This window comes from Panulirus ornatus, chromosome 23 (assembly GCF_036320965.1).
Source record: "Panulirus ornatus isolate Po-2019 chromosome 23, ASM3632096v1, whole genome shotgun sequence".
Lineage (NCBI taxonomy): Eukaryota > Metazoa > Arthropoda > Malacostraca > Decapoda > Palinuridae > Panulirus > Panulirus ornatus.
Window position 1 is genome coordinate 12,799,645 of NC_092246.1, and position 20,073 is coordinate 12,819,717.

Consider the following 20,073-nt stretch of genomic DNA (forward strand, 5'->3'; position numbering starts at 1 on the left):
CGTATACATATATGTAACACACAGACATATAGGTATATACACATGTACATAGTTCATACTGTCTGCCTTTATTCATTCCCATCGCCACCAAGCCACACATGAAATAACAACCCCCTCCCCCTTCATGTGCGCAAGGTAGCGCTAGGAAAAGACAACAAAGGCCACATTCATTCACACTCAGTCTCTAGCTGTCATGTAATAATGCACCGAAACCACAGCTCCCTTTCCACATCCAGGCCCCACAGAATTTTCCATGGTTTACCCAAGATGCTTCACATGCCCTGGTTCAATCAATTGACAGCACCCTGTATCTGCCACTCTATCATCAAACACATTCAACAAACCTTCAAAATACTCACTCCATCTCCTTCTCACATCACCACTACTTGTTATCACCTCCCCATTAGCGCCCTTCACTGAAGTTCCCATTTGTTCCCTTGTCTTATGCACTTTATTTACCTCCTTGTTGAACATCTTTTTATTCTCCCTAAAATTTAATGATACTCTCTCACCTCAACTGTCATTTGCCCTCTTTTTCACCTCTTGCACCTTTCTCTTGACCTCCTACCTGTTTCTTTTATACATCTCCCACTCATTTGCATTATTTCCTTGCAAAAATCGTCAAAATGCCTGTCTCTTCTCTCTCAATACTAATCTTACTTCTTCATCCCTCCACTCACTACCCTTTCTAATCTGCCCACCTCCCACGCTTCTCATGCCACAAGCGTCTTTTGTGCAAGCCATCACTGCTTCCCTAAATACATCCCATTTCTCCCCCACTTCCCTTACCTCCTTTGTTCTCACCTTTTTCCATTCTGTGCTCAGTCTTTTTTTTTTTGAGTAGTTTGAAGGTTTGTTGAATGTGTTTGATGATAGAGTGGCAGATATAGGGTGTTTTGGTCAAGGTAGTGTGCAAAGTGAGAGGGTGAAGGAGAATGATCTGGTAAACAGAGAAGAGGTAGTAAAAGCTTTGGGAGATGAAAGCTGGCAAGGCAGCAGGTTTGGATGATATTGCAGTAGAATTTAATAAAGAATGGAGTGACTGTATTATTGACTGGTTGGTAAGGTTATTCAGTGTATATATGACTCATGGTGAAGTGCCTGAGGATTGGCGGAATGCTTGCATAGTGCCATTATACAAAGGCAAAGGGGATAAAAATGAGTGCTTATATTACAAAGGTATAAGTTTGTTGAGTATTCCTGGGAAATTATATGGGAGGGTATTGACTGTGAGGGTGAAAGCATGTACAGAGCGTCTGATTGGGGAAGAGCAGTGTGGTTTCAGAAGTGGTAGAGGATGTTTAGATCAGGTGTTTTCTTTGAAGAATGTATGAGATATACTTAGAAAAGCAAATGGATTTGTATGTAGCATTTATGGATCTGGAGAAGGCATATGATAGAGTTGACAGAGATGCTCTGTGGAAGGTATTAAGAATACATGGTGTGGGAGGCAAGTTATTAGAAGTAGTGAAAAGTTTTTATCGAGGATGTGAGGCATGTGTGCGTGTAGGTAAAGTGATTGGTTCTCAGTGAATGTTGGTTTGCGGCAGTGGTGCATGATGTCTCCATGGTTGTTTAATTTGTTAATGGATGGGGTTGTTAGGGAGGTGAATGCAAGAGTTTTGGAAAGAGGGGCAAGTATGCAGTCTGTTGTGGATGAGAGAGCTTGGGAAGTGAGTCAGTTGCTGTTCGCTGATGATACAGCGCAGGTGGCTGATTCGGGTGAGAGACTGTAGAAGCTGGTGACTGAGTTTGGTAAAGTGTGTGAAAGAAGAAAGCTGAGAGTAAATATGAATAAGAGCAAGGTTATTAGGTACAGTAGGGTTGAGGGACGAGTCAATTGGGAGGTAAGTTTGAATGGAGAAAAACTGGAGGAAGTGAAGTGGAAGTGAATCATAGGGTGGGGGAGGGGGCGAAAGTTCTGGGAGTGTTGAAGTATGTGTGGAAGTTGAGAACGTCATCTTGTAAAGCAAAAATGGGTATGTTTGAAGGAATGGTGATTCCAACAATGAAATACGGTTGTGAGGCATGGGCAATAGATAGAGTTGTGCGGAGGAGGGTGGATGTGCTGGAAATGAGATGTTTGAGGACAAATGTGGTGTGAGGTGGTTTGATCAAATAAGTAATGAAAGAGTAAGAGAGATGTGTGGTAATAAAAAGAGTGTGGTTGAGAGAGCAGAAGAGGGTGTCTTGAAATGGTTTGGTCACATGGAGAGAATGAGTTAGGAAAGATTGAGGAGGATATATGTGTCATAAGTGGAGGGAACGAGAAGTGGGAGACCAAATTGGAGGTGAGAAGATGGAGTAAAAAAGATTTTAAGTGACCGTGGCCTGAACATGCATGAGGGTGAAAGACGTTCAAGGAATAGAGTGAATTCGAATGATATGGTACACTGAGGTCGACATGTTCTCACTGGATTCAGCCAGGGCATGTGAAGCGTCTGGAGTAAGCCATGGAAAGTTTTGTGGGTCCTGGATGTGGAAAGGCAGCTGTGGTTTCAGTGCATTATACATGACAGCTAGAGACTGAGTGTGAAGAAATGTGGTCTTTGTTGTCTTTTCCTAGCGCTACCTTGCGCACATGCCGGGGGAAGGGGTTGTCATTTCATGTGTGGCGGGGTGGTGATGGGAATGAATAAGGGCAGACAGCATGAATTATATACATGTGTATATATGTATGTGTCTGTGTGTATATATATGTATATGTTGATATATTTATTCCCTGGGGATAGGGGAGAAAGAATACTTCCCATGTATTCCCTGCGTGTCGTAGAAGGCGACTAAAAGGGAAGGGAGCGGGGGGCTGGAAATCCTCCCCTCTCGTTTTTTTTTTTTTTTTTCTTAGTTTTCCAAAAGAAGGAACAGAGAAGAGGTCCAGGTGAGGATATTCCCTCAAAGGCCCAGTCCTCTGTTCTTGACGCTACCTCGCTATCGCGGGAAATGGCGAGTAGTATGAAAAAAAAAAAAAAAAAAAATGTTGATATGTATAGGTATGTATATATTCGTGTGTGGACGTGTATGTATATACTTGTGTATGTGGGTGGGTGGGCTATTCTTTCGTCTGTTTCCTTGCGCTACCTCAGTCACCAGCTTCTGCAGTTTCTCACCCAAATCAGCCACCAGTGCTGTATCATCAGCGAACAACAACTGACTCATTTCTCAAGCTCTCTCATCCACAACAGACTGCATACTTGCCCCTCTTTCCAAAACTCTTGCATTCACCTCCCTAACAACCCCATCCATAAAGAAATTAAACAACCATGGAGACATCACACACATCTTCAAAGCAAACACCTGATCCACATATCCTCTACCACTTCTAATAGCACACTGCTCTTCCCCAATCTGATGCTATGTACATGTCTTCACCCTCTTTATCAATACCCTTCCATATGATTTTCCAGGAATACTCTGCGAACTTATACCTGTGTAATTTGAGTACTCACTTTTATCCCCTTTGCCTTTGTACCATGGCACTATGCAAGCATTCCGGTAATCCTTAGGCACCTCACCTTGAGTCATACATACATTAAGTAATCTTACCAATCAGTCAACAATACAGTCACCCCTTTTTTTTTAATAAATTCCACTGCAGTACCATCCAAACCCACTGCCTTGCCAGCTTTCATCTTCCGCAAAGCCTTTACTGCCTTTTCTCTGTTTACCAAATCATTCTCCCTAACCCTCTCACTTTGAACACCACCTTGACCAAAACACCCTATATCTGCCACTCTATCATCAAACACATTCAAGAAACCTTCAAAATACTCACTTCATCTCCTCACGTCACCACTACTTGTTATCACCTCCCCATTAGCCCCCTTCACTGATGTTCCCATTTGTTCCCTTGTCTTACGCACTTTAGTTACCTCCTTCCAAAACATCTTTTTATTCTCCCTAAGATTTAGTGACACTCTCTCACCCCAACTCTCATTTGCCCTCTTTTTCACCTCTTGCAACTTTCTCTTGACCTCCAGTCATTTGCATAATATCCCCGCAAAAATTGTCCAAATGCCTGTCTCTTTCACTAATGATCTTACTTCTTCATCCCACCACTCTACCCTTTCTAATCTGCCCACCTTCCTCGCTTCTCATGCCACAAGCATCTTTTGTGCAAGCCATCACTGCTTCCTTAAAAACATCCCATTCCTCCCCCACTCCCCTTACGTCCTTTGTTCTCCCCTTTTTCCATTCTATACTCAGTCACTCCTGATACTTCCTCACACAAGTCTCTTTACCAAGCTCACTTACACTCACCACTCTCTTCACCCCAATATTCTCTCTTGTTTTCTGAAAACATCTACAAATCTTCACTTTCGCCTCCACAAGATAATGATCAGACATCCCTCCGGTTGCACCTCTCAGCACATTAACATCCAAAAGTCTCTCTTTTGTGCACCTATCAATTAACATGTAATCCAATAACGTTCTCTGGCCATCTCTCCTACTTATATATGTTTTTTTTTTTCATACTGTTCGCCATTTCCCGCGTTAGTGAGGTAGTGTTAAGAACAGAAAACTGGGCCTTTGAGGGAATATCCTCACTTCTCTGTTCCTTCTTTTGAAAAAAAAAAGAAAAAAATCACCAGTCCTTTTTCAGCACATAAATCTACAAGCTCTTCACCATTTCCATTTACAACACTGAACACCCCATGTACACCAATTATTCCCTCAACTGCCACATTACTCACCTTTGCATTCAAATCACTCATCACTGTAACCCAGTCTCGTGCATCAAAACTACTAACACACTCACTCAGCTGCTCCCAAAACACTTGCCCTTATGATCTTTCTTCTCATGCCCAGGTGCATATGCAGCAATAATCACCCATCTCTCTCCATCCATTTTCAGTTTTACCCATATCAATCTAGAGTTTACTTTCTTACACTCTATCACATACCCCCACCACTCCTGCTTCAGGAGTAGTGCTACTCCTTCACTTGCTCTTGTCCTCTCGCTAATCCCTGACTTTACTCCCAAGACATTCCCAAACCACTCTTCCCCTTTACCCTTGAACCTTGTTTCACCCATAGCGAAAACATCCAGGTTCCTTTCCTCAAACATATTACCTATCTCTCCTTTTTTCTCATCTTGGTTACATCCACACACATTTAGACACCCCAATCTAAACCTTCGAGGAGGATGAGCACTCCCCGCATGACTCCTTCTTCTGTTTCCCCTTTTAGAAAGTTAAAATACAAGGAGGGGAGGGTTTCTAGCCCCCCCGCTCCCATCCCCTTTTGTCGCCTTCTATGACACGTGAGGAATGTGTGGGAAGTATTCTTTCTCCCCATCCTCAGGGATAGTTCACACTTAGTCTCTAGCTGTCATGGATAGTGCACTGAAACCATAGCTCCCTTTCCACATCCAGGCCTCACAAAACTTTCCATGGTTTGTCCTAGACGCTTCACATGCCCCGATTCAATCCATTGACAGTATGTCTACCTCGTTATACCACATCATTCCAATTCACTCTATTCCTTGCAGTCTTTGACCCTCCTGCATGTTCAGGCCCTGATCGCTCAAAATCTATTTAGCTCCATCCTTCCACCTCAAATATTGTCTACCACTTCTCTTTGTTCCCTCCACCCCTGACACATATTCTCTTTGTCAATCTTTCCTTACTCTTTGTCTCCATATGACCAAACCATTTCAAAACACCCTCTTCTGCTCTCTCAACCACACTCTTTTTATTACCACACATTTCTCTTACCCTTTCATTACTTACTCGATCAAACCACCTCACACCTTATATTGTCCTCAAACATCTCATTTCCAACACATCCACCCTCCTCCGCACAACTCTATCTATAGCCCACGCTTTGCAACCATAAAACATTGTTGGAACCACTTTTCCTTCAGGCATATCCATGGCCTTCCATACATTCTTCAATGCATCCAGAACCTTTGCCCCTTCCCCACCCTGTGACTCACTTTCGCTTCCATGGTTCCATCCACTGCTAAATCCCCCCAGATATCGAAAACACTTTACTTCCTCCAATTTTTCTCCATTCAGCCTTACCTCCCAATTGACTTATCCCTGAACCCAACTGAACTAATAACCTTCCTCTAATTCACATTTACTCTCATCTTTCCTCTTTCTCACATATTACTAAACTCAGTCTCCAGCTTATGCAGATTCTCACCTGAATCAGCCACCAGTGCTGTCTCATCAGCGAACAAGAACTGACTCATTTCCCAAGCCCTTTCATCCACAACATATTGCGTACTTGCCCCTCTCTCCAAAAATCTTAAATTCACCTCCCTAACAACCCCATCCATAAACAAATTAGATAACCATGGAGACATCATGCACCCCTGCCGCAAACTGAAATTCCGTGGGAACTAATCACTTTCCTCTCTTCCTACTTGTACACATGCTTTATATCCTTGATAAAAACTCCCACACCATATACTCTTAATACCTTCCTCAGAGCATCTCTACCAACTCTGTCATATTCCTTCTCCAGATCCATTAATGCTACATACAAATCCATTTGTTTTTCTAAGTATTTCTCACATACATTCTTCAAAGCAAACACCTGATCCACACATCCTTTACCGCATCTGAAACCACACTGCTCTTCCCCAATCTGATGTTCTGTGCATGCCTTTACTCTTTCAATCGATACCCTGCCATATAATTTCCCAGGAATACTAAACAAACTTATACCTCTGTAATTTGAACTTTTACCTCTATCCCCTTTGCCATTGTACAATGGCACTATACATGCATTCTGCCAATGCTCAGGTACTTCACCATGATCCATACATATATTGGATATCCTTACCAACCAGTCATCAACACAGCCACCCCCTTTTTTGATAAATTCCACTGCAATACCACACAAATCTGCCGCCTTTCATCTTCTCTGTTTACCAAATTATTTTCCCTGACCCTCTCACTTCCCACACCACCTCGACCAAAACACCCTATATTTGCCACTCTATCATCAAATACATTAATTAACTTCAAAATACTCACTACATCTCCTTCTCCCTTCCCCACTACTTGATATTACCTCCCCATTAGCCCCCTTTACCGATGCTCCCATTTGTTCTCTAGTCTTATGCACTTTATTTACCTCCTTCCAAAACATTGTTTTATTCTCCCTAAGATTTAACGATACTTTCTCACCCCAGCTCTCACTTGCCCTATTTTTCACGTTTTGCACCTTTCTCTTGACCTGCTGCTTTCTTTTATACATCTCCCAGTCATATGCACTTTTTCCCTGCAAAACTTGTCCAAATACCTCTCTCTTCTCTTTCACTATCAATCACACCACTCTACCCTTTCTAATCTGGCCACCTCCCACCTTTCTCTTGCCATAGGCATCTTTTGCACAAGCCATCACTGCTTCCCTAAATACATCCCATTCCTTCCGCTTTCCCCTTATGTCGTTTGCTCTCCTCTTTTTCCTCACACAAGTGTCCTTTCCATGACCAGTTACTCTCACCACTCTCTTCACCCCAACATTCTGTCTTGTTTTCTGAAAACCTCTACAAATCTTCACCTTCGCCTCCAGAAGATAATGATCAGACATCCCTCCAGTTGCCCCTCTCAGCACATTAACATCCAAAAGTCTCTCTTTCACATGCCTGTCAATTAACATGTAATCCAATAACGCTCTCTGGCCATCTCTCCTAGTTACATATGTATACTTATGTATATCTCTTTTTAAGCCAGGTATTCCTAATCACCAGTCCTTTTTTCAGCACACAAATCTGCAAGCTCTTCATCATTTCCATTTACATCACTGAACACCCCATGTACTCCAATCATTCCCTCAACTGCCATATTATTCACCTATGCATTCAAATCACCCATCACTATAACCCGGCCTCGTGCATCAAAGCTGAACACACTCACTCAGCTGCTCCCAAAGCACTTGCCTCTCATGATCTTTCTTCTCATGAGCAGGTGCATTGGCACCAATAATCACCCATCTCTCTCCATCCACTTTCAGTTTTATCCATATCAATCTGAAGTTTACTTTCTTATACTCTATCACATATGCCCACCACTCCTGTTTCAGGAGGAGTGCTACTCCTTCCTTTGCTCTTGTCCTCTCACCAACCCCTGTTTTTACTCCCAAGACATTTCCAACTACTCTTTCACTTTACCCTTGAGCTTCATTCCACTCAGAGCCAAAACATCCATGTTCCTTTCTTCAGACATACTACCTATCTCTCCTCTTTTCTCATCTAGGTTACATCCACACACATTTAGACACCCCAGTCTGAGCCTTCGAGTAGGATGAGCACTAACTGCATGCCTCCTTTTTTCCCTTTTAGAAAGTTGAAATATATGTTATGTTAATGAGATGTTTTTGATTAATACATTAAGGTACCCATGCTGTCTCAACCAACATTGATAAAAGAAGATACTGTTAATGAATTTTTACTGCATTTCTCTTTCTTGGTCACACAATATTGTGAATGGTTTACTTGAAGAGAATTGTTCTCTCTCAAAAGCAGATAGGAAATGGGAATAATGGTAATTTAACTTTTGTATTATGCTTACACTTTCAGATGAAGTACATTGCTTGGAAAGCACTGTGTCATCTCTTACAGAAGAGGCTGGAAAGAAGGCTCAAGTAGAAATTTCCAAGATAAAAGATGACTATAACACTAGCATAAAGAGTATGTCACAGGAAGTCTCAAGACTTGAAATGGTAAGAATGCCTTTCTGAACTCCAAAGAGCCTTATTAGCACTAGAGAGGTTGCTTGTTCACAAGGAGGTTGAAGCACATTGATCACCCCAAAATATTATACACTGTACCCACCAAGACTTCCCCCTTTTTGACCTTAAAGATATATAGAGGGCTGGATATCGCTCATTATAGAAACTCATAACCACAGCAGCAACCTTTGGCCTGAGTGGTGCAGTGATTGGCTGACATCTCATCTACAAATTTCATCTCTTGCCCACACGTCATATCTCAAAAGTTTAATTTTGGTATACTTTGATATTTTTACAATAGAGTGGTGACTATAAATCTTTTTGGTTAATGGGTTGCTTACCCTGTGATCTACCACATGTTTTGCTTTTCATGTTAAGTTTTGATTTTTTTTCCTTAGAAAAATAATTAAAATGGTGAATAGTATATTATTCTATATTATCTGAAGTGCAATCTTTTCTTGCTCTAGATCCACATAATTACATTTTTTTAATTACTTGTGTGAACAGTACAGGAAAAGAGTTTTGCATTTGTGGGGCTTCATCCCTTGAATTTTCTGTAGCAGTGAGTAGTTTTTTAAATGTTGCCGCATTAGCAGTTTCTGTTCCAACCATCCACCACCCTTACACAAAATCAGAACTTCTTCCTCTCCTTTTTAACAAGCTTATTGTCGTATCTTCTGGTTAAAGTCATTGCATCTTATGAAGAACCATTGATTGTCAATTTTATCCAACTGACTTAGAAACTAGATGGCTGTTATCGTTTCATCCCTCTTACTTCTTTCCTCCATGCTGGGCACATTGGTAGCCCACAGCCTCTCATTGTAATTTGGCATTTTTAATTCAGTTACCACATTAGTGTCTTTCTGGATTCTCTCAAGTCTTTGTTCTTATTTAAATGCAGTAATCAGACCTTAGAATCACAGTCCAGTTTTGATTTGTGTTGTGAAGTTTATAGAACATTTCTTATCTCTACACACAAAATGTAATTGGAACATTTCCCAGTAGTCAGCTCCAGCAGCAGGCTTGACATAATATTAGTTCTTAGAGGTCGAGGAGAAAGAATGCTACCTTCGTATTCCTTGTGTGTTGTAAAAGGCAACTTAGAGGGGCAGGAGCAAGGGACTGGATCCCTTCTTGTATTTCAGTTTCTCAAAGATGGAACAGAGGGAGCCAAGAGAAAGAATTTTAACTCTGTACTTTGTATTCCTTGAAGACATAGAAGGCAATTGATAGAGGAGCAGGGACAGGGGACTGGAAATTCCCGCTTCATGTAATTCAAGTTCTAGAAGATGGAACAGAAGAAAGAGCTAGGTGAGAAGTGTTCATCCTCCCAAAGGCTCAGGTTGGGATGTCTGAATATCTGTGGAAGCAACCAAGATCAGAAAGTTGAGATGAGTAGCATGTTTGAGGAAAGGAAGATAGATGTTCTGGCTCTGAGTGAGACAAAGCTAATGGGGATGAGGGAGGAATGGGTTGGGAATGTTTTAGGGGGTGTAGTCAGGGTTGGTGTGAGGGCACAATCCAAGGAAGGGGTATTACCGCTGCTGAGGTAGAAGTTGTGGGGATGAGTGAAGGAGTGTGAGGAAGTGAACTCAAGACGAATATGGATAAAAATGAAAGTGGTTTGCTAATGCACCTGGCCATGAGAAGAAAGGTTATAAAAGGAAAGTGCCTTAGGAGCACCTGAGTGAATGAGTCACCAGTTTTGATGCAAGAGACCAGATATTTGTGATTGATGATTTAAAATGCCAAAGTGAACTATATGGTAGTTAGGGATATAATTAGGGCATGGGTTATTCAGTAAGTTGAATGGAAATTATGAAAAAGCAGTGGTTTTGTGTGCTGAAAAGGGACTGGTGATAGGGAATACCTCATTTTAAGCGAGTGACATACATACAGAGGTATACATGAGTGAATAGGGAAAATGGTAAGCAGACATAAATGGGTTTCATACTAATTGATTGGCATGCAAAAGAGATACTCTTAGATGTGAATATGCTGAGAGGGGTAACTGGTGAGATGTCTGATTGTTAGCTGATGGATGAAGGTGAAGATTTGTAAAGGTTTATAGAAAAGAGGAAGTGATATGGGTGAGAAGAGTATGGTAAAAGTACTTGAACCTGGAAAAGAGACTTTTCGTGAAGAAATACCATGATAGATTAAGTTTAGAATGGCAATAGGTGGGAGTAAATGAGGCTAGGGAATGGGTGGGGAATGGGAGATATTTAAGGGAACAGTGCTGGCATATGTTAGAGATGTGTGAAATGCAGAAAGTGGGATGTGGACAGGTGAGAAAAAGTATTGAGTGGTAGGATTGTGAAATACAGTTTTAAGTATGGGTGGTTCTTACAGGGAAGGAGTGTGAATGATTGGGAGATATACAAGAGAAAATGGCAGAAGCACAAGAGGAAGGTGTAGTGGTTTGAAGAATAGGGCAAATAAGAGTTGAGGTGAGTGATTTAAAGTAAACTTAAGGGAGAAAAACACGTTTTAGAAGGAGGTTAATAATATGTGTAAAACTAGAGAACAAATGGGAACACTGATAACAGGGGCAGATGGGGAATTGATAACAGGTATTGATTAGATGAGGTTGAGATGGAGTGAATATGTTGGAGGATTGTTGAATGTTTGAAGATAGGATGGCAGATGTAGGGTGTTTGGTATGGGTAATATAAGTGGTTCAGTGAAGGAAGAATAGGTGGTGAAACCCTTGTGTAAAATGAAATATGGTATAGTTGAATTTTTTAAGAAAAGGGGTGACTGTTGTTGATTTATTAGATAGGATTTTCACTGTAATTTTTGGATCATGATGAGGTTGCTGACAACTGTTAGAATGGATGAATAGTACCATTGTGTAAAGGTAAAGGGAACAAAGGTGACTGTTCAAATTACAGAAGATGTAAGTTTAAGTATACCTGGTAAGTTGTATGGGAGAGCAGTAATTGAAAGGGTGAAGTAATGGACAGAGCATCAAATATGGGAGGAACAGTGTAATTGCAGAAGTAGTAGATGGTGTGTGGATCAGGTGTTTGCTTATAACAGAACTCTGGTGGCAGATTCGAGTGAGAGAATGCAGAATTTGGTGACTGAGTTTGGGAGAGTTTGTGAAATGAGCAAGTTGAGAGTAGATATGAATATTTTATTTGGTTTAGGTTATTTGGTTTAGGTTATTTAGGTTTAGGTTATTTAGGTTATTTGGTTTAGCAGGATTGAGGGACAAGTTAGTTGGTTTTTGAGTTTGAATGGAGTAGTACTGGTAATATACCTCCCTGGTTGTTGGATGCCTCCAACTGCTACTTGTTGATGCCTTTGTTCTTTCATTGTGAATTTCACAGTTGTGAATTTCACAGAACCTCTCAACACAATGCCCTGGTTCCTGGCTTCTGAATTACATTTTCCCATCTGCTTTACCAAAGTTGTTATTGAGGTTTGTGTATTTTCCTTGATTATATCTTATTATTTCCTGTCTCACCTCTGCTCTTTTAATGTTTTGTTTCTCATAATCAAAGGTGAGTAATAAACGATCCCTTCTTCCATCTGGTGTATCGCATATAATGTTATCAATATCCATGCTAGTTTGACTAAAGATAAGATGTAGTGATGATGGTGTATCGCTCCCTCTCCTCCTAATGTGCTCTGTGACATGATGATGTAGGAAATTTTCCTGTGTACTGTAAAACCTGTGTCTTCAGGACTCCTTATCACCATGAGAATCCAAATTTTCCTACTCTGTCTTTTTATAATTGAAATCCCCTATTATCATTACTTCACCATTCGTAAGAAGTGAGTGTTTCACTCTTCATGTTATCATTGCATATTGGCAGTTCTTTGGAGGATTATTTACTAATAACACCACTGTGGAAGGTATTAAGAATATATGGTGTGGGAGGCAAGTTGTTAGAAGCAGTGAAAAGTTTTTATCGAGGATGTAAGGCATGTGTACGTGTAGGAAGAGAGGAAAGTGATTGGTTCTCAGTGAATGTAGGTTTGCGGCAGGGGTGTGTGATGTCTCCATGGTTGTTTAATTTGTTTATGGATGGGGTTGTTAGGGAGGTGAATGCAAGAGTTTTGGAAAGAGGGGCAAGTATGAAGTCTGTTGGGGATGAGAGAGCTTGGGAAGTGAGTCAGTTGTTGTTCGCTGATGATACAGCGCTGGTGGCTGATTCATGTGAGAAACTGCAGAAGTTGGTGACTGAGTTTGGTAAAGTGTGTGAAAGAAGAAAGTTAAGAGTAAATGTGAATAAGAGCAAGGTTATTAGGTACAGTAGGGTTGAGGGTCAAGTCATTTGGGAGGTGAGTTTGAATGGAGAAAAACTGGAGGAAGTGAAGTGTTTTAGATATCTGGGAGTGGATCTGGCAGCGGATGGAACATGGAAGCGGAAGTGGATCATAGGGTGGGGGAGGGGGTGAAAATTCTGGGAGCGTTGAAGAATGTGTGGAAGTCGAGAACATTATCTCGGAAAGCAAAAATGGGTATGTTTGAAGGAATAGTGGCTCCAGCAATGTTGTATGGTTGCGAGGCGTGGACTATGGATAGAGTTGTGCGCAGGAGGATGGATGTGCTGGAAATGAGATGTTTGAGGACAATGTGTGGTGTGAGGTGGTTTGATCGAGTAAGTAACGTAAGGGTAAGAGAGATGTGTGGAAATAAAAAGAGCGTGGTTGAGAGAGCAGAAGAGGGTGTTTTGAAATGGTTTGGGCACATGGAGAGAATGAGTGAGGAAAGATTGACCAAGAGGATATACGTGTCGGAGGTGGAGGGAACGAGGAGAAGAGGGAGACCAAATTGGAGGTGGAAAGATGGAGTGAAAAAGATTTTGTGTGATCGGGGCCTGAACATGCAGGAGGGTGAAAGGAGGGCAAGGAATAGAGTGAATTGGAGCGATGTGGTATACCGGGGTTGACGTGCTGTCAGTGGATTGAATCAAGGCATGTGAAGCGTCTGGGGTAAACCATGGAAAGCTGTGTAGGTATGTATATTTGCGTGTGTGGACGTATGTATATACATGTGTATGGGGGTGGGTTGGGCCATTTCTTTCGTCTGTTTCCTTGCGCTACCTCGCAAACGCGGGAGACAGCGACAAAGCAAAAAAAAAAAAAAAAAAAAAAAAAAAACACTATGCTATTCTTTCCTATAGTTACTGTTCCCATTATGTATTATTGAATGGGCCATCTTCCACAAGTTTTTGAAACTTCAGGGACTCTTTTGTTAAGAGGGCAAGTCTCTCCCTCTTTCATCTTTTCCTTTCTTGCTTCCATGTAACCCTTTGGGCAGAACAGGTGAGAGCATATCTCTGACTACTTCAGTGATATCAGGTGCCCACTTTCCATTATACAATCCTTAAATGCCAGTTCTTTACCACTGACTATTAACCCATCAACATTTAAATGCAGTGCTTTCAGTCTGACGTTACCGTCTCTTAACACTCTTACCCTCTCTGTAGTTCTAATGGGATGTACTACCCTCTTGTCTTATGTTGTGTCTTCAGTTTATTGTCTTCAGACTGTACTCTTTGCTTTTCTCCCTCTCTTCCTTAGATCTGCTGCATTTGTTGGATTATTTATTTTTTCTATATATTTATTATGCTTTGTCACTGTCTCCTGCATTAGCAAGGTAGCACAAGGAATGGCCCAACCCACCCATATACACAAGTATATACATATACGTCCACAGACGCACATATACATACCTATACATTTCAACGTATACATATATATGTACATACCTGTACATTTCAACGTATACATATATATACATACACAGACATACATATATACACATGTACATAATTCAAGTAGTGGTGATGTTAGAAGGAGATGGAGTGAGCATTTTGAAGGTTTGTTGAATGTGTTAGATGATAGAGTGGCAGATATAGGGTGTTTTGGTCAAGGTGGTGTGTGAAGTGAGAGGGTTAGGGAGAATGATTTGGTAAACAGAGAAGAGATAGTAAAAGCTTTCCAGAAGATAAAAGCTGGCAAGGCAGCAGGTTTGGATGGTATTGCAGTGGAATTTATTAAAAAAGGGGATGACTGTTGTTGACTGGTTGGTAAGGATATTTAATGATGTATGTATGACTCATGGTGAGGTGCCTGAGGATTGGTGGAATGCATGCGTAGTGACATTGTACAAAGGCAAAGGGGATAAAAGTGAATGCTCAAATTACAGAGGTATAAGTGTGTTGAGTATTACTGGGAAATTATATGGGAAGGTATTGATAGATTGATAGAGAGGGTGAAGGCATGTACAGAGCATCAGATTGGGGAAGAGCAGTGTGGTTTCAGAAGTGGTAGAGGATGTTTTAATCAGGTGTTTGCTTTGAAGAATGTATGTGAGAAATACTTAGAAAAGCAAATGGATTTGTATGTAGCATTTATGGATCTGGAAAAGCCATATGATAGAGTTGATAGACATGCTCTGTGGAAGATATTAAGAATATATGGTGTGAGAGGCAAGTTGTTAGAAGCAGTGAAAAGTTTTTATCGAGGATGTAAGGCATGTGTACAAGTAGGAAGAGAGGAAAGTGATTGGTTCTCAGTAAAGGTTGGTTTGCGGCAGGAGTGCGTGATGTCTCCATGGTTGTTTAATTTGTTTATGGATGGGGTTGTTAGGGAGGTAAATGCAAGAGTTTTGGAAAGAGGGGCAAGTATGCAGTCTGTTGTGGTTGAGAGAGCTTGGGAAGTGAGTCAGTTGTTGTTTGCTGATGATACAGCACTGGTGGCTGATTTGGGTGAGAAACTGCAGAAACTTACATCCCATTTGACTTGTCCCTTAACCCTACTGTGCCTAATAACTTTGCTCTTATTCACAGTTACTCTCAACTTTCTTCTTTCACACACTTTACCTTACTCAGTCACCAGCTTTTACAGTTTCTCACCTGAATCAGCCACCAGTGCTGTATCATCAGTGAACAGCAACTGACATACTTCCCAAGCTCTCTCATCCACAACAGACTGCATTCTTGCCCCTCTTTCCAAAACTCTTGCATTCATCTCCCTAACAACCCCATCCATAAACAAATTAAACAACCATGGAGACATCACGCACCCCTGCTGCAAACCAACATTTATTGAGAACCAATCACATTCCTCTCTTTCCACTCGCACACATGCTTTACATCCTCGATAAAAACTTTTCACGGCTTCTAACAGCTTGCCTCCCACACCATATATTCTTGATACCTTCCGCAGAGCATGTCTATCAACTCTATCATATGCCTTGTCCAGATCCATAAATGCTACATACAAATCCAATTGCTTTTCTAAATATTTCTCACATACATTCTTCAAAGCAAACACCTGATCCACACATCCTCTACCACTTCTGAAACCATACTGCTCTTCCCTAATCTGATGCTCTGTACATGTCTTCACCCTCTCAGTGAATACCCTCCCATATAATTTCCCAGTAATAATCAACAAACTTATACCTCTGTAATTTGAGCACTCACCTTTAACCCCTTTGCCTTTGTACAATGGCACTATTCATGCATTCCGCCAATCCTCAGGCACCTCACCATGAGTCATACATACATTGGATATCCTTGCCAACCTGTCAACAACACAGTCACCCTGTCTTGATAAATTCCACTGCAATACCATCCAAACCCGTTGCCTTGCCAGCTTTCATCTTATGCATAGCTTTTACCTCTTTTCTGTTTACCAAATCATTTTCCCTAACCCTCTCACTTCACACACCACCTCGTCCAAAACACCCTATATCTGCCACTCTGTCATCTATCACATTCAACAAACCTTCAAAAGACTCACTCCATCTCCTTCTCACATCATCACTACTAGTTATCACCTCCCCATTAGCCCCCTTCACCAATGTTCCCATTTGTTCTCTTCTCTTATGCACTTTATTTACCTCCTTCCAAAACATCTTTTTATTCTCCCTGACATTTAATGATACTCTCTTACCCCAACTCTCATTTGCCCTGTCGTCTCTTTCACTAATAATCTTGCTTCCCCTTTCTAATGTGCCCACCTCCCATTCTTCTCATGCCACAAGCGTCTTTTGCGCAAGCCATCACTGCTTCTCTAAATACATCCCATTCTTCCTTGACTCCCCTTATGTTCTCTGCTTTCACCTTTTTCCATTCTGCACTCAATCTCTCCTGGTACTTCCTCACACAAGTCTCCTTCCCAAACTCACTTACTCTCACCACTCACTTCACCCCAATGTTCTCTCTTCTTTTCTGAAAACCTCTACAAATCTTCACCTTCACCTCCACAAGATAATGATCAGACATCCCTCCAGTTGCACCTCTCAGCACATTAACATCCAAAAGTCTCTCTTTGGTGCACCTATCAAATAACATGTAATCCAATAATGCTCTCTGGCTATCTCTCCTACTTACATACATATACCTATGTATATATCTCTTTTTAAACCAGGTATTCCCAATCACTAGTCCTTTTTCAGCACACAAATCTACGAGCTCATCACCATTTCCATTTACAACATTGATACCCCATGCTTGCCTATTATTCCCTCAACTGCTATGTTACTCACCTTTGCATTCAAATCACCCATCACTATAACCCAGTCTCGTGCATCAAAACTACTAACACACTTACTCAGCTGCTCCCAAAACACTTGCCTCTCATGATCTTTCTTCTCATGCCTAGGTGCATATGCAGCAATAATCACCCATCTCTCTCCATCCACTTTCAGTTTTACCCGTATCAATCTAGAGTTTACTTTCTTACACTCTATCACATACTTCCACCACTTCTGTTTCAGGAGTATTGCTACTCCTTCCCTTGTTCTTGTCCTCTCACCAACCCCAGACTTTACTCCTAAAAAATTTACAAACCACTCTTCCCTTTACCCTTGAGCTTCGTTTCACTCAAGAGCGAAAACCTCCAGGTTCCTTTCCTCAAACATACTACCAATCTCTCCTTTTTTCTCATCTTGGTTACATCCACACACATTTAGACACCCCAATCTGAGCCTTCGAGGAGGATGAGCACTCCCCGCATGACTCCTTCTTCTGTTTCCCCTTTTAGAAAGTTAAAATACAAGGAGGGGAGGGTTTCTAGCCCCCCCCCACTCCCATCCCCTTTAGTCGCCTTCTATGACACGTTAGGAATGCATGGGAAGTATTCTTTCTCCCCTATCCTCAGGGATATTGATATTCCAATGAATTCCACCATGCCTTTAAGATTCTTAGCTTTTCTAAGTACTTCCTAGCTTGATGACTCCAAGTCAAATTTTCCCATAACAGTTTGCCCTCCTATGTCTTGGTTATAACCTCCTATTCTTCTCCTTCCCATTATTATGGTATTTGTTTCTGGCAGTCCCATAATCCCTAGCAATCATTTAGTATCCAGTTCCATAATGTATGAATGATGTGGTGATTGAAGTGGTTATAGTTGTGTTGACAAAATGTAGCGAACATTTATCTTTAAAATCTTTATGATAATTTTGCCATACTGTTATTGAAACATTGCAAAATTTGAGTTATCAGTGGAGAATGGAACTTTAAAAAATGACAGGCCCATAGCCAGGGAGGGAGCAGTGTTCCTTTAGGAGAAGCAGTGTTCCGTAGCAGGTAGCAAAGGTGGCACACATCACTCTACAGGCAGTGTTCCTTTAGGAGAAGCAGTGTTCCTTAGTGGGTAGCAAAAGTGGCAAACACCACACCTAAGTCAAGGAATGTGTGTGTGATGACTGGTATGTGAGTTAACATGTACCATAATGTGTGAATAATGTGGTGAGTGAAGTTGTTGCTGTAGTATTGACAGAGCATAGCCTGTGTTTATCTTTGAAAGCTTACTGATAATTTTACTGTAGTATTATTGAAACTTTACCCATATCAATCTAGAGTTTATTTTCTTACACTCTATCACATATTCCCACAACTCCTGCTTCAGAAGGAATGCTTCTTCCTTTGTTCTTGTAAAATCATTAACCATTGACTTTACTCCCAAGACATTTCCAAACCACTCTTCTCCTTTACCCTTGAGCTTCTTTTCACTCAGAGCCAAAACATCCATGTTCCTTTCCTCAAACATACTACCTATCTCTCCTTTTTTCTCATCTTGGTTACATCCACACACATTTAGAAACCCCAATCTAAGCCTTCGAGGAGGATGAGCAATCCCCGCATGACTCCTTATGTTTTACCTTTTAGAAATTTGAATACAAGGAGCGGGGGATTCCAGCCCCTTGCTCCTGCCCCCTTTAGTCACCTTCTACAACACACAGGGTCATGAGAAGAAAGATCATGAGAGGCAAGTGTTTTGGGAGCAGCTGAGTGAGTGTGTTAACAGCTTTGATGCCTGAGACCGAGTCATAATGATGGGTGATTTGAATGCAAAGGTGAGTAATGTGGCTGTTGAGGGTGTATAATTGGTGTACATGGGGGTGTTCAGTGTTGTAAATGGAAATGGTGAAGAGCTTGTAACTTTGTGTGCTGAAAAAGGACTGGTGATTGGGAATACCTTGTTTGATAAGAGAGATATACATAAGTATCATTTGTGAGTAGGAGAGATGGCTAGAGGGTGTTATTGGATTACGTGTTAATTGATAGGTGTGTAAAAGAGAGACTTTTGGATATTAATGTGCTGCGAGGGGCAGCTGGAGGGATGTTTGATCACTATCTTGTGGGGGTGAAGGTGAAGATTTTTAGAGGTTTTCAGAGAAGAGAGTGGTGAGAGTAAGTGGGCTTGGAAAGGAGACTTGTGTGAGGAAGTACCAGGAGAGATTGAGTGCAGAATGGCAAAAGGTGAGAGCAAATGACATAAGGGGAGTGGGAGAGGAATGGGATGTATTTAGGGAAGCACTGATGGCTTGCGCAAAAGATGCATGTGGCATGAGAAAGGTGGGAGGTGGGCAGATTAGAACGGGTAGTGAATGGTGTGATAAAGGAGTAAGATTGGTAGTGAAAGAGAAGAGAGAGGTATTTGGACGATTTTTGCAGGGAAACAGTGCAAATGACTGGGAGATGTATAAAAGAAAGTGGCAGTAGGTCAAGAGAAAGATGCAAAAGGTGAAGAAGGGGGCAAATGTGAGTTGGGGTGAAAGAGTATCATTAAATTTTAGGGAGAATAAAAAGATGTTTTGGAAGGAGATAAATAAAGTGCATAAAACAAGAGAGCAAATGTGAACATCAGTGAAAGGCATGAATGGGGAGGTAATAACAAGTAGTGATGAAGTGAGAAGGAGATGGAGTGAATATTTTGAAGGTTTGTTGAATGTGTTTGATGATACAATTGCAGATATAGGGTGTTTTGGTTGGGCTGGTATGTGAAGTGAGAGCATCTGGGAGAATGGTTTGGTGAACAGAGAAGGGGTAGTGAAAGCTTTGTGGAAGATGAAAGCCAGCAATGCAGCAGGTTTGGATGGTATTGCAGTGGAATTTATTAAAAAAGGGATGACTG

The 20,073-nt window shown here is 41.3% G+C and overlaps 1 protein-coding gene across 5 annotated transcripts in view; it reads left to right on the forward strand.

Moving 5' to 3' along the window:
* Positions 1 to 20,073, forward strand: part of LOC139756811 (uncharacterized) — a 374,339-nt gene that overhangs the window by 186,819 nt on the left and 167,447 nt on the right. For all 5 annotated transcript variants that reach the window (XM_071676620.1, XM_071676618.1, XM_071676617.1 and 2 more), the window contains one exon: positions 8,534 to 8,676. In XM_071676620.1, the coding sequence (XP_071532721.1) occupies positions 8,534 to 8,676 (143 nt within the window). The remainder of the gene's footprint in view (positions 1 to 8,533; positions 8,677 to 20,073) is intronic.